This window comes from Dromiciops gliroides, chromosome 5 (assembly GCF_019393635.1).
Source record: "Dromiciops gliroides isolate mDroGli1 chromosome 5, mDroGli1.pri, whole genome shotgun sequence".
NCBI lineage: Eukaryota > Metazoa > Chordata > Mammalia > Microbiotheria > Microbiotheriidae > Dromiciops > Dromiciops gliroides.
Window position 1 is genome coordinate 191,449,365 of NC_057865.1, and position 11,429 is coordinate 191,460,793.

General features: G+C 42.8%; 1 protein-coding gene across 1 annotated transcript in view; it reads left to right on the plus strand.

Annotated features, from left to right (window-relative positions):
* Nucleotides 1-9,582, plus strand: part of CD4 (CD4 molecule) — a 39,109-nt gene extending 29,527 nt beyond the window's left edge. The window contains exons 4-10 of the mRNA XM_043967384.1: nt 2,029-2,187; nt 2,922-3,170; nt 5,890-6,237; nt 6,961-7,185; nt 7,596-7,714; nt 8,330-8,397; nt 8,677-9,582. Of these exons, the coding sequence (XP_043823319.1) occupies nt 2,029-2,187; nt 2,922-3,170; nt 5,890-6,237; nt 6,961-7,185; nt 7,596-7,714; nt 8,330-8,397; nt 8,677-8,686 (1,178 nt within the window). The 3' untranslated portion in view covers nt 8,687-9,582. The remainder of the gene's footprint in view (nt 1-2,028; nt 2,188-2,921; nt 3,171-5,889; nt 6,238-6,960; nt 7,186-7,595; nt 7,715-8,329; nt 8,398-8,676) is intronic.
* Nucleotides 9,583-11,429: the final 1,847 nt, after the last annotated feature.

The window sequence follows — 11,429 nt, forward strand, 5'->3', positions numbered from 1 at the left end:
AAAAGGTCAAGTCAAATAGCATCTATTAAGCATTATATATGCCAGGCACTGTGCTAAATGAATTTTGTGAAAAAGACATTTTGTGAGACTGCTAAACAGGTATCTCACTTTCACTTCAGACCTGCAAAGTCTCAGATTTTCTGACCAGTCAGGCCCAGGGGTATGTTGGTAAATGTTTAACAACTAGTTGGGAGGATGTACCCAGTTTTCAGTTTGATCTGCATTATTAAACATTTGTTCCATCATTTCCTTAAGTCTAGATCACAATCAACAAATCAACTAAGCCTCTTTTATAGCATTTCCTGATTTCTGAGGTGCCTATGCTTATACTGGAAATTGAACAATTGGCTTGGAAGCTGGCTCCAGCGCACTCCTGCCTTTAGTCTGCTCAAGTTCAGAATGATCTTGCCAATTCTTCCTCCTCTGAGAAGTGCATGGCTGCAGGTATCTTTCCCATTGGGCAGTAGGTTCTTATTTGGGAACCCAAGGAGTCTCAAAGGCATAAAGCTGGAAAGATCCATTCTTCAGGATCTTAGGATTCCTGGACCCAGGAAAGAAACAGAAAACAGAGGAGGCATCCAGGGACTTGAGGTGCAGTCTCAGGCTCAGCTAGGCAAGCACATGTTCTTGCTGCCATATGCTCCAACTGCAGGCTGCCTTGCTGCCAGTGAGTGGGGGAGGGAGAAAAATCCCCTTATATTGTTGGCAATCCAAGGGAGAGCTGGCAGAATCCCAAAGTGACCTGCTTCAAAGATGAGCGGAGATTTTCTCCTCTATCCTCAGAGCCTACTGAGGAGGGAGGCTCCTCCTGGTTCAGTCACCAATCATCTTGGATGCAAACACAGTCAATGCAACCTCAGACCCAGGGACTGACCAATCAGGAGTTGCTGTGTCATGCATGTCCTTTAGTAAGGGGCCAGCTCCATGAGAAGTGCTGCAGTCCATCTCTATTATACTTTCTGCCCAGTTAAATATTTGCAGTCCATGACAAATTATCTGGGGTGCTTGTCCATATCCCCTATTCAATATAATCATCTAGGGACTTGGGAAGGCCCAAGTATTGTCTTTTTGAGTGCCTCTCCTACTGTCTTGTGCTAAAAAAAAAAAAGTCTTCATAAAATTCAAGTGACATTTTCCCTCCTCAGACTCTTTCCTGGTTCTCCACTTTCCTGTGTGACCATTCCTTCCTACTCTCTTTTGTTGACTCATCATCCATATCATGTTACCTAATTATGGATCCTAGACCCTCTTCTTTTCTGCATCTATACTCATTCTTTTGATAACCTCTTTAGATCCCATGGGTTTGACTGTCACTGGTTCTTTCCATCTGAATTATAGATGAAACCTCTAATATGTGTCATCTCCATCTATGAGAATGGGACCTCCTTGAGAGCAAGGACTATCTTACTTTGCTAATTCGTATCTTCAGTACTTAATTTTTTTCATTTTTCAGTCATTTTTGACTCTCCATGACCCCATTTGGGGTCTTCTTGCCAAAGATACAGTAGTGGTTAGCTGTTCCTTCTTCAGCTTATGTTATAGATGGGGAAATTGAGGCAAACAGGATTTGCAGAACTCTTTTTCTTCTGGTTTAGGAGAGATGTAGTTCAACACAGAGACAGAAATGGAACTTCCAATCTGACAAGTTGAGGATTCCCTGGACAGAATGGAATCAAAGGGTTTGGAGCTAGCAGAATATTAGTGATGACTAGCCCAACCCCTTCTTTTTATAGATAAGAAAACCAAAGCCCACAGAAGCAACATGATTTAGCCATGTTCACACCAATAGGAAGCAAGCTACAGAGCTGGAATTTGAACCCAGGTCTTCTGACTTGAAATTCAATAGTTACACACACACACACACACACACACACACACACACACACACACACACACACATACTCCCACTACATTACACTGTCTCACTGTGATGACAATAATTTTCAGGTGGCTCAAAGCAGAAATGTCATGGGTGTTTAACATAGCCAATGAGTGCTCCTCTACCCAGAAATTTTTTTTCATTCCTAGGAACCACAAAAAAGAAAGATAGAATAGATTCCTCAACAAATGAATGGGACCGGGGCAGTTTTCCTCTAATCATCAAGAAGCTGGAGATGACAGACTCTGGGACCTACTTCTGTGAGGTGGAGGACAAGAAGCAGGAAGTCCAGCTTCTGGTGTTCAAGAGTGAGTGGGAGAAAAGAATCAGCAGATCCCCTTCTTTTCTTCTCCCTGGATTCTTCCCATCCTTGTCCTTTTCCCTCCCCATCCACACTAACAGAAGGCACCTTGGCACCTAACAAGACCTTTTGGAAATTCTCATAATAATAGCTAGCATTTATATAATACTTTCATGTTTCAAAACATTTTCTATTTCATGTTTGTTTATATATGTTACACATGTTTACATTTGTTTACATATGTTACAAATGTTTACATTTGATCCTGACAACAATGTAAGGTAAGTGTTATTTATCTATATCTAACATATGAGGAAAACAGAGGCTTTCAGTGAGAGGATAAGTAACTATTAAGTTTCCAAGGCAGGATTTGAACTCAGGTCTTCTTGACCTGGAGTTGGAATTCTAGCATTCCTCTCATAGTCCCATCTGGTCACCTCTCTCTTTCATCCATGGATAAAAGGGACAAAGAAACTGGGATGAGAGGGAGAAGGAGAGGGAAAGGAAAATAGTAGGGATGAGAGAGGAAGAATGAGAAAAAGAAGGCAGGATAGAGGAAAGAAGATAAAGGGGGAAAGGACATAGAGAGGGAGGACCTTGAGGATCTAGAAAGGTGGCATGGTGGGTGGGTGTAAGGGGCTAGGTATCCTGGGAGAAGCAAAATTTCTGGGTCTCCCGTCTGTTTCCAAAGAGGGTGTGCCTAGTGTATGTAACTTGGAGCTGCCTCCTCCCCCTCCCTAGTGACTGCCAACCCAAGTGACTCTGTGTTTTCTGGAAGCAACGTGACTTTAACCTTGCATGGCACTTCCACCTATCCTGGACTCAAGGTGGAATGGAGTGGTCCAGGAGATACAAGTAAAAGGATCCCGAGGAAGGACAAGAAAACTCTGGACTTGATCCATATGGGACCCAATGAAGGAGGTTCCTGGGTCTGTACCGTCTCTGTGAATGACAAAACCCTGAAACTGAGCAGCAGAATCACAGTATTTGGTAAGAGAAGCAAGTCTACAATTTTACCTAACTAATCTATGGACTTAATGTCATCCCAGTTAAATTACTAAAAAATTATTTTAAGGAGTCAGAAAAATAACAAAGTTGATTTAGAAGAACAAAAGGTCAGGAGCTTCAAAGAAACCAGGAAAAAAAGATGTAAAGGAAATAGTTTCAGCAAAATCAGACCTTAAATAATATTATAAGGTGAGAGCATTGTTGAAGTATAAAATGGACATTTCAATTATTTTAAATTTTTCTTGTATAAATAAAAACACATAGCCAAGAATAGAAGGAATGCAGAAAACTGGGGAGAAAACTTTCATGGACAGTATCTCAGATAGGATGTGATTGAGTTGGAATATTGCTATGGTGTAGGAAATGATGAGCTGGTTGACTTATTATTTTTTTTTATTTAGAATTTTATTTTCCCAAAATGTATGTAAAATACAAAGTTTGACATTAAATTTTTTTGTTTGGTTTTTTTTTTTGGTTTTTTTGTTTGTTTTAGTGAGGCAATTCTGGGTTAAGTGACTTGCCCAGGGTCACACAGCTAGTAAGTGTTAAGTGTCTGAGGCTGGATTTGAACTCAGGTACTCCTGACTTCAGGGCCGGTGCTCTATCCACTGCGCCACCTAGCTGCCCCCGACATTAATTTAAAAAAAAACTTTGTGTTCCAAATTCTCTTCCTCCCTCCCTCCCCACCCACCCCCCAAGAACTCAAGCAATTCAATATAAGCTAGGCATGAGCAATCATGCAAAACATTTCCACATTAGCCATGTTGTGAAAGAAAACAAACAAAAACAAAACTTCAGATAAAGGACTAACAAAAAAATTATGCTTCAATCTGTATTCAGATACCATCAGTTCTCTCTCTGTAGATGGATTGCATTTTTCATTAAGACCTTCAGAATTGTCTTGGATCATTGTATTGCTGAAAATAACTAAGTCATTCACAGCAGATCATCTTACAATATTGCTGTTATTTTGTATACAGTACATTTTACTTTACATCAGCTCATGCAGATCCTTCCAGTTCTTTCTGTTAGCATCCTGCTCATCTTTTTTTATAGTAAACGACATTTATATAGTACTTTAAAGAGAGATTTCCTTACAATAAACCCATGAGGTTGATTATTGCCACAACAGTAATAGATAAATGAACTTGTTGGCCTAGAAAGGCATGGAAAGACTTGAACTTATGAAGGAAGGAGCTATCCACCTTCAGAGGAACAGATGATGAGTGGAAATAAACATAATACAGTCATGCATATGTATATGAGTGTATATGTGCATATATCCATACTTAATTAAGCCTTCTTTAAGGGGTGGGATAACAAAGTAAAAAGTACACAGCAGAGAACAAAAGAAAACCAACAAGGAAGCAAAGAAAAGCTGGGCAGATTTGAAAGCAATGGGTAGTATTTATTATCTAAGTTTTCTTAAAATGGAAATTAATTGTTGTATATTGAATCCTCTCCTCTGTTCTGCTGTGTTCTACGTGGCAACATTTTTTCTTTCTTTTTTTAATTTTGTATTTAAGTTTAAAATTTTTCAAATTAAAAAAAAATTTTTAAAGAGAGAAGCAAGTCCTTTGCTCTACTTTCACTTTCTACCACCAACTTCCAGTGCCTCTACTCCCTTGATTTACAGGGCCCCTCTCTTCACTCTTTCCTCTCACCTTTTGTCCCTGGGGGAAATAAATCTTGGGATTTCAAGATGGACCTTGCTCCTCCAACTTCTCTACTCCACCTGACACTGGAGAAACAAGGAGAAACAAGGGATGTTGAGGGCCATTTTAGTCTCTTCTCAGCGTCGGTGTGTAGAAAAAAGGGCAGAAAGGAAGACTGTCAGTGCTCTAGTGGCTTCTTGACTTTCTCTAATCAGAAAAGGGGAAGAAGCCAGGGGACCCTTTCCTTTCTCTTCTTCAACACCTCCCTTTTTCCATACTTCCAAACAACTTTGTTTCTTGTTTCTTGGCATATTGAACTCAAAGGGGAAAGAAATTCCATCTACCAATGCAAATTGGCAATTTGCCTGATTTGCTAAAAGGTTAGGTGACTTGCCCAAGGTCACAAACACCTAGTATGTGTAAGAAGCTGGACTTAATTTTATTAGCATCAAAAAATTCTAGTGAATACCTACTATTAAATACTGATTAAGTGCAGGATTAGATGCTAGCTCTAAAGCATACTCAGAGGTTGAAGACCAGGTCCCTGCCCTCATGGAGTTTAGAATCTAAGATGAGATGATGGGGGTAGAAAGGGAAATAAACCCTAAGGCAATGGTGCTGTGCTTACAACGAATGCTATAGGAGAATTGTACAGGGATTCAGAGAAAGTAATGACCCCTCTGAGAGAGGGAAATGTTCCTTATAAGAGGTGAGACTTGAGCTGGAGGAAGGACTGGACAAGCTTCAAGGAATATGAAGGACATTCTGGGCAGAGGGACTGAAATAAGTGAACCAAAACAACAGAAATGTGCATAGTGTTTTGGGACAATGATGACTAAGTCACTTTGGCTTCAGGTAGGGTTCATGTAGGGGAGTAGTGCAAAGGTATGTATAAATATAATCATATTTTTTAAATGCATAGGCAGATTTTGGAAGGCCTTGAATACTATGCTGAGTTTGAACTTCTTTCTATTCTCCTCTCCCTCTTCTTTATCTCCACTCCATTCCTCTGTTCCTACCCTTCCTGTCTCTTTCACTGCCTACAGGTTTCACATCATCTTCCCAGACCTTCTATGAGCTGATGGGAAGTGCTGCTGAATTCTCCTTCCCTCTGAGTTTAAATGAGCAGAAGTTGAACGAGTTGCAGCCAAACGGAGAACTGAGGTGGCAGGTGGAAGGTGTTGCCTCTCCCCCACAGTCAGCCAAATTTCCGTGGAAGGATCAGACCTTAACCATGGAAAAAGGGAGTCCAATTTTCAAGCTGCGTGTTTCCAAGCTACCAGTCACGATGACTCTCTTCCCAGTCTTGCCCCAGCATGCTGGCTCAGGAGTCTTCTTACTGAAGTTTTCTTCAGGGACCCTGGAACAGAAGGTCAACCTTGTGGTAATGAGAGGTGAGCAGGTGAGGGCTGAGCCCTGATGCTCTCCCTTCCTAATACCACAGAGCCAGTCAGCCCCAGAGTCAGAGTGGAGGCGAAAAAGAGACCCTGAGGACCTAACTGCCTACCCCTCAATGGTCAATCTCCATGCCTCTCACTAAAATCCAGGAACCAAAGTGTCTTCTTATTCCTCAACCACAACTTGCTTATACCTGTCCTCACCAGTAATCTCCAAAAAGTGCAGAATTCAGAGTCAGAATCTTTTAGTTCTGGGTTTTAATTCCAGTTTTCTATCTTGCTGTGTGATACTGGTCAAGTTCCACCCTCCTCAGTTTCTTTATCTGTTAAATGGGGATATCTTCCCCCGAGCCACCTTACATAGGTGTTTTGAGGATAAAATGAGTCACTGCGAGTGAAAGAGCTTTGAAAATTATATAGTGTGGGGGGCAGCTATGTGGCACAGTGGATAAAGCACAGGCTCTGGATTCAGGAGGACCTGAGTTAAAATCTGACCTCAGACTCTTGACACTTACTAGCTGTGTGACCCTGGGCAAGTCACTTAACCCTCATTGCCCTGACCCCCCCCCAAAAAAAAAAACAAAAAAAGAAATAAAATCACATAGTTCTACATAAATGTAGACATTGTTGTTTTCACTATTAGCCTATTTCTACCTCATACCCCAGTATGTAGAGGGAATAGGAACCCAGTCTCTAGTTTCTGTCTCTTGCTCTCTTCAGCTATGTCCCGAGAATCACCACATCAGCAATTGTCCTGTGACGTGCTGGGTCCCATAATCCCTGGGCTGACGCTGAGATGGATGCTAGAAAACCAGACAGAAAAAACCCTGGAAGTCTCAAAGGAGCAAAGACAGCTGGAGGTGAAGGAGCCAAAGGATGGGACGTGGGAATGCCAATTGCTATCCCAGAATCAGAGACTACTTAAATCAGATTCCTTCAAACTGAGTAAGAAATCAGCTCCCTTCCCCTCTTCCTCTGGTTAGCTCAGTTCTCATAAGAATACAAGGAGCGGGGCAGCTAGGTGGCACAGTGGATAAAGCACTGGCCCTGGATTCAGGAGTACCTGAGTTCAAATCCGGCCTCAGACACTTGACACTTACTAGCCATGTGACCCTGGGCAAGTCACTTAACCCCCATTGCCCCACAAAAAAAAAAAAAAGAATACAAGGAGCAATCCTCATGCCCCTCAGCCATACTAACTTCCCATCATCCCACTGCTGAGGAAACTGCTACCTCTCTGGGGGTTCCAACTAACTCCCTCCCATTTGCCAGCCTAGTACTCTGTGCTCCTTCTCTCCATTCCTCCCTTTCCTGGTTCCATCTTGAGAGGGTCTCTGTGTGTGTCTCTCCTCCAGCAGCAAAGCAGGAGTGGCACCTACCCTTTCATCTGGGCATCGGCCTGGGTGTAGGAGCAAGCCTGCTGCTTATCTCTGGGCTATGTATATTCTGTTGTGCCAGACGAAGGCACAGGCTGGTGAGTAAACCTCTCCTCCCTGCTCTACTCCAGACATTCCACCACTCCCCTAACAAACACGTACATCCAGTTGTCCCAATCCACCATGGTCAGACTATTGAGCCCACAGAACCATAGAACATTAAAACGGAAATGGACCTACCAGGCCATCCTGAGCAAATCATTTAACATCTCTGGGCCTTAATTTTCCTATCTATAAAATTAGTTGGGGTTGGACTAGCTGCCCTTAAGAGGTCACTTTCAGCTCTAATTCTACCAGCCCAACCTCTGCATTTAAATGGATATGAAGACCTGAGAGGTACAGGGTTTATGTACTTTGCATTGGAGGCTTGGGAATGAATACTTTTATCTTGCAAAATTCATAATTGCTTTCATGTTCCTTACTCCTGCCTCCTACCTCCTTCTTCCCCCACATCCCAATGTCCTAGATCCAAGCTAGACAGGGAAGAAGTAACAACAAGCTTATTCTGGGACAGATTGCCTTGGCAATAGTAACTCCTCTAGCCTGAAACCTCTCCCTATATCCCTATTCTTTACTCTGAGTGGATCTTGGTCTCATGGACCTTCATGCCTCTCTATTGTTCCCCCACCTTTCACCTCATTCTTCTTGTACAGCGTCGAGCAGAGCGGATGTCTCAGATAAGGAGGCTCCTGAGTGAGAAGAAGACCTGTCAGTGTCCTCAGTAAGTTACAAAACAGAGAAGGGTGAAGATGGAGTATTGACTGAGGGATTTTTAGGGTCAGAGTAAGATGAACAGATGAATGCAAGAGAAGGTCCTAGGGGAGAGGGGACTGAGGACCAAGAAGGGATGTGAGATTCCTGGGGAAGAGATTCAGGGATACTGAGAGGAGATGGGAGTGGGGGTTGGGAGAGATGTGTATGCAGCAGAGAGAGGGAAGAAAGGGCAGAACTTTTTGAATTGCCCTTAAACTGTCCTTATTTCTTTCCCCCCCCCCCCCAGTCGTTTTTAGGAAAACTATATTCTGAAGAGCTGAATATGGAAGAAGACTTGCCTGATTTGTGAAAATCCTCCTTCACTACCTTAGCCTACTGGGAAGAGAAGAGAAGGTGAATGTAGGAGGATTGAAACATTTCAGCTCCCTGGTCCTTCCTAACCTGCCCCCTTGTAATAATCCTGGACATTGTCAGTGGGACCCTGCTCCTTATTCTGCTGTCCCATGATGCATCCACAACCTGATCACTAAGTCCTCCTTCCTTCCTCTGCCAGCCCCTAAAGGCCCCTTTGGGCCATTTCATCTCATCTTGCCTTTGGGCAGGGGGCAGGATGGCACTTCACCCAGTCCAGAGACTGAGGACAGGATGTCTTTCTTTGGTTTGTATTTTCCAGCTTCATATACCCCTCATTCAGAAATGTTCTGAGTGTACACTTATTCTCCCCTGCCACTATGCCCTGCTCCATCTAGTAGCCAAACAAACTTGTGAGTGTCTAGTCAGGGTGTCCCCATCTCTATCTCACCCTATCCCAAAAGCCTAGTAAATATCTATCCTCCTGGTAAGCCCCTTGAGGGGAAGGACTTTTATTTGCCTCTTTTTGGATCCCCAACGCTTAGCACTGTGCCTGACACATAATAGTCACTTAATAAATGGTTTTGATTGATTTGATTAGCTGTCTTCCCTCCTCCCTCATGACCTTAGGCCCTTCATCAGGCTTTTACGGATTGATCTCTCTCTTTCTCTCTCTAATGTGCCAGACTATGGATGCCAGTAGGGGCCCGGAGAAAGGTCAGAATTACGTTTGTAAACTTGTGAAGAGGTCTGCATTGGGTGCCTATACGCCTAGGTTCTTCGCTATACTTGACTCTGGGTCACAGTTCTTCATATTTCACCAGCCCCTTCTCTCCTTCAACTCTGTAACCCCCATCAGGACTCTAGAATTTGGGGGTTAGAAATCAATCTACTCGGGGCAGCTAGGTGGCGCAGTGGATAGAGCACCGGCCCTGGAGTCAGGAGTACCTGAGTTCAAATCTGGCCTCTGACACTTAACACTTACTAGCTGTGTGACCTTGGGCAAGTCACTTAACCCCCATTGCCTCACTAAAAAAAAAAAAAAAAAGAAATCAATCTACTCTTTCTGCATCAGTCTTTTCCCCATGCCCTCTAGCCTTTGTTCTCACCTTAATCTCTATCCCTCCATCTCTTTTTTTTTTGGGGGGGGGCAGGGAAATGGGGGTTAAGTGACTTGCCCAGGGTCACACAGCTACTAAGTGTCAAGTGTCTGAGGCCGGATTTGAACTCAGGTACTCCTGAATCCAGGGCCGGTGCTTTATCCACTGCACCACCTAGCTGCCCCTATCCCTCCATCTCTTCATCTATCCCTTCTTTTCTTTCCAGTCTACCTCTCAGTCGGACTCATTTGAGTGGCTCAGGGTAGGGCTCCCCACCTCTTCCATGGAGTGATATTTCACTTCTCTTTGGAGTCAATGAAAAAAATAAACAATACAAAGAAGAATGATCTTCACCTTATTTTGTTTCCAGCTGAATCCTTCTTGTGGGCTTGTTATGACTAGAGGCTTAGGCAGAATACAAGAGGACCTTTCTCTCAGGGATGGGTTTCTGCTAGGCTCAGGGTTAGGGAATAAACACAGGGAACCCTCCCTGAAGAAGAGCTTTCTAGCCCCTCAGGCATCAGAAAAAGTGATCTGGATCCTAGAGAAGGAAAATGGGCTTAGATTGGGTAGAGTATTGGGGCACTGAAGGGAATAGCCCCAGGGAATCCACAGTTCATATAAGACTGGTCCAGCTTCCTAGGGATGAGAACCTTTCATTGCCTTGTACCCTATACCTGACCTTACCTTATTAATAATGGGAATTCTTTGATCTCATCAATTGGGGTAGTCTTTTCAGTGCTATAGACCAAGGCTCATTCATACCTTCTTATCGTAGGTGATTCTTACTCATGTCCTTCCACAAATCTTCCAAAGAAAATCTACCTAAAGCCCTGAAGTTCTTCCTCTAAGTCTTTTTCTATTCTGAGAGGACCAGTGTAATGCTCAGGTTTTTTTTTTTTTTAATAAAATCCCTTATTCTTAATACATGACCAACTCATTTCCTTTTCTTATGAACTATTTTCTGAATGATATCTTTTACATAACTTCTTGTACACCAGTCATTGTTGGTTATGGTCTGTGCCTGCTTATGCCTACCATTGACTTTGGGCTACTTAAAATTTTGAGGTTTGGGGCATAATGGTGTTTTATGATTTGAGGCCACATAGAATTATATAGCATAATTGAAAAAATACATAGATTACCCCATAAGAAAAAGCACTATTTTGATACCTCATAAAGATACAGAGGCAACCCTTGGTTCTTGAAGGCTAATGCCAGGGAATCAGAAACTCTGGCAGTCTCTACCATGTTGGAAAGTCTATGGCCCTAAAAATGGTCTGTTTCTGTTTCATGAGGATCAACCTAGCTAAGTATGGAAAGATACATCATCAGCTGCTTGTCACTTGGTAATGAATTTTTCATCATGGCAACCCATGAAACAAAGAAAAATTTTAAATGTGGCCCTCACTACTGTTTAGGCCCTTTCCCCTTCTCAGCGATGGTGCTAGAATGGTGAAGAAAGGAGCATAGGGTACTGAGAAGAACAGTTTCTAGAACATCTACAAACTTCAAATGGACTGTCAGTACTCTAAATATGAGATTCTTATCCAGTGACCAACAAGTGGACACACTACCGGAGGAAATT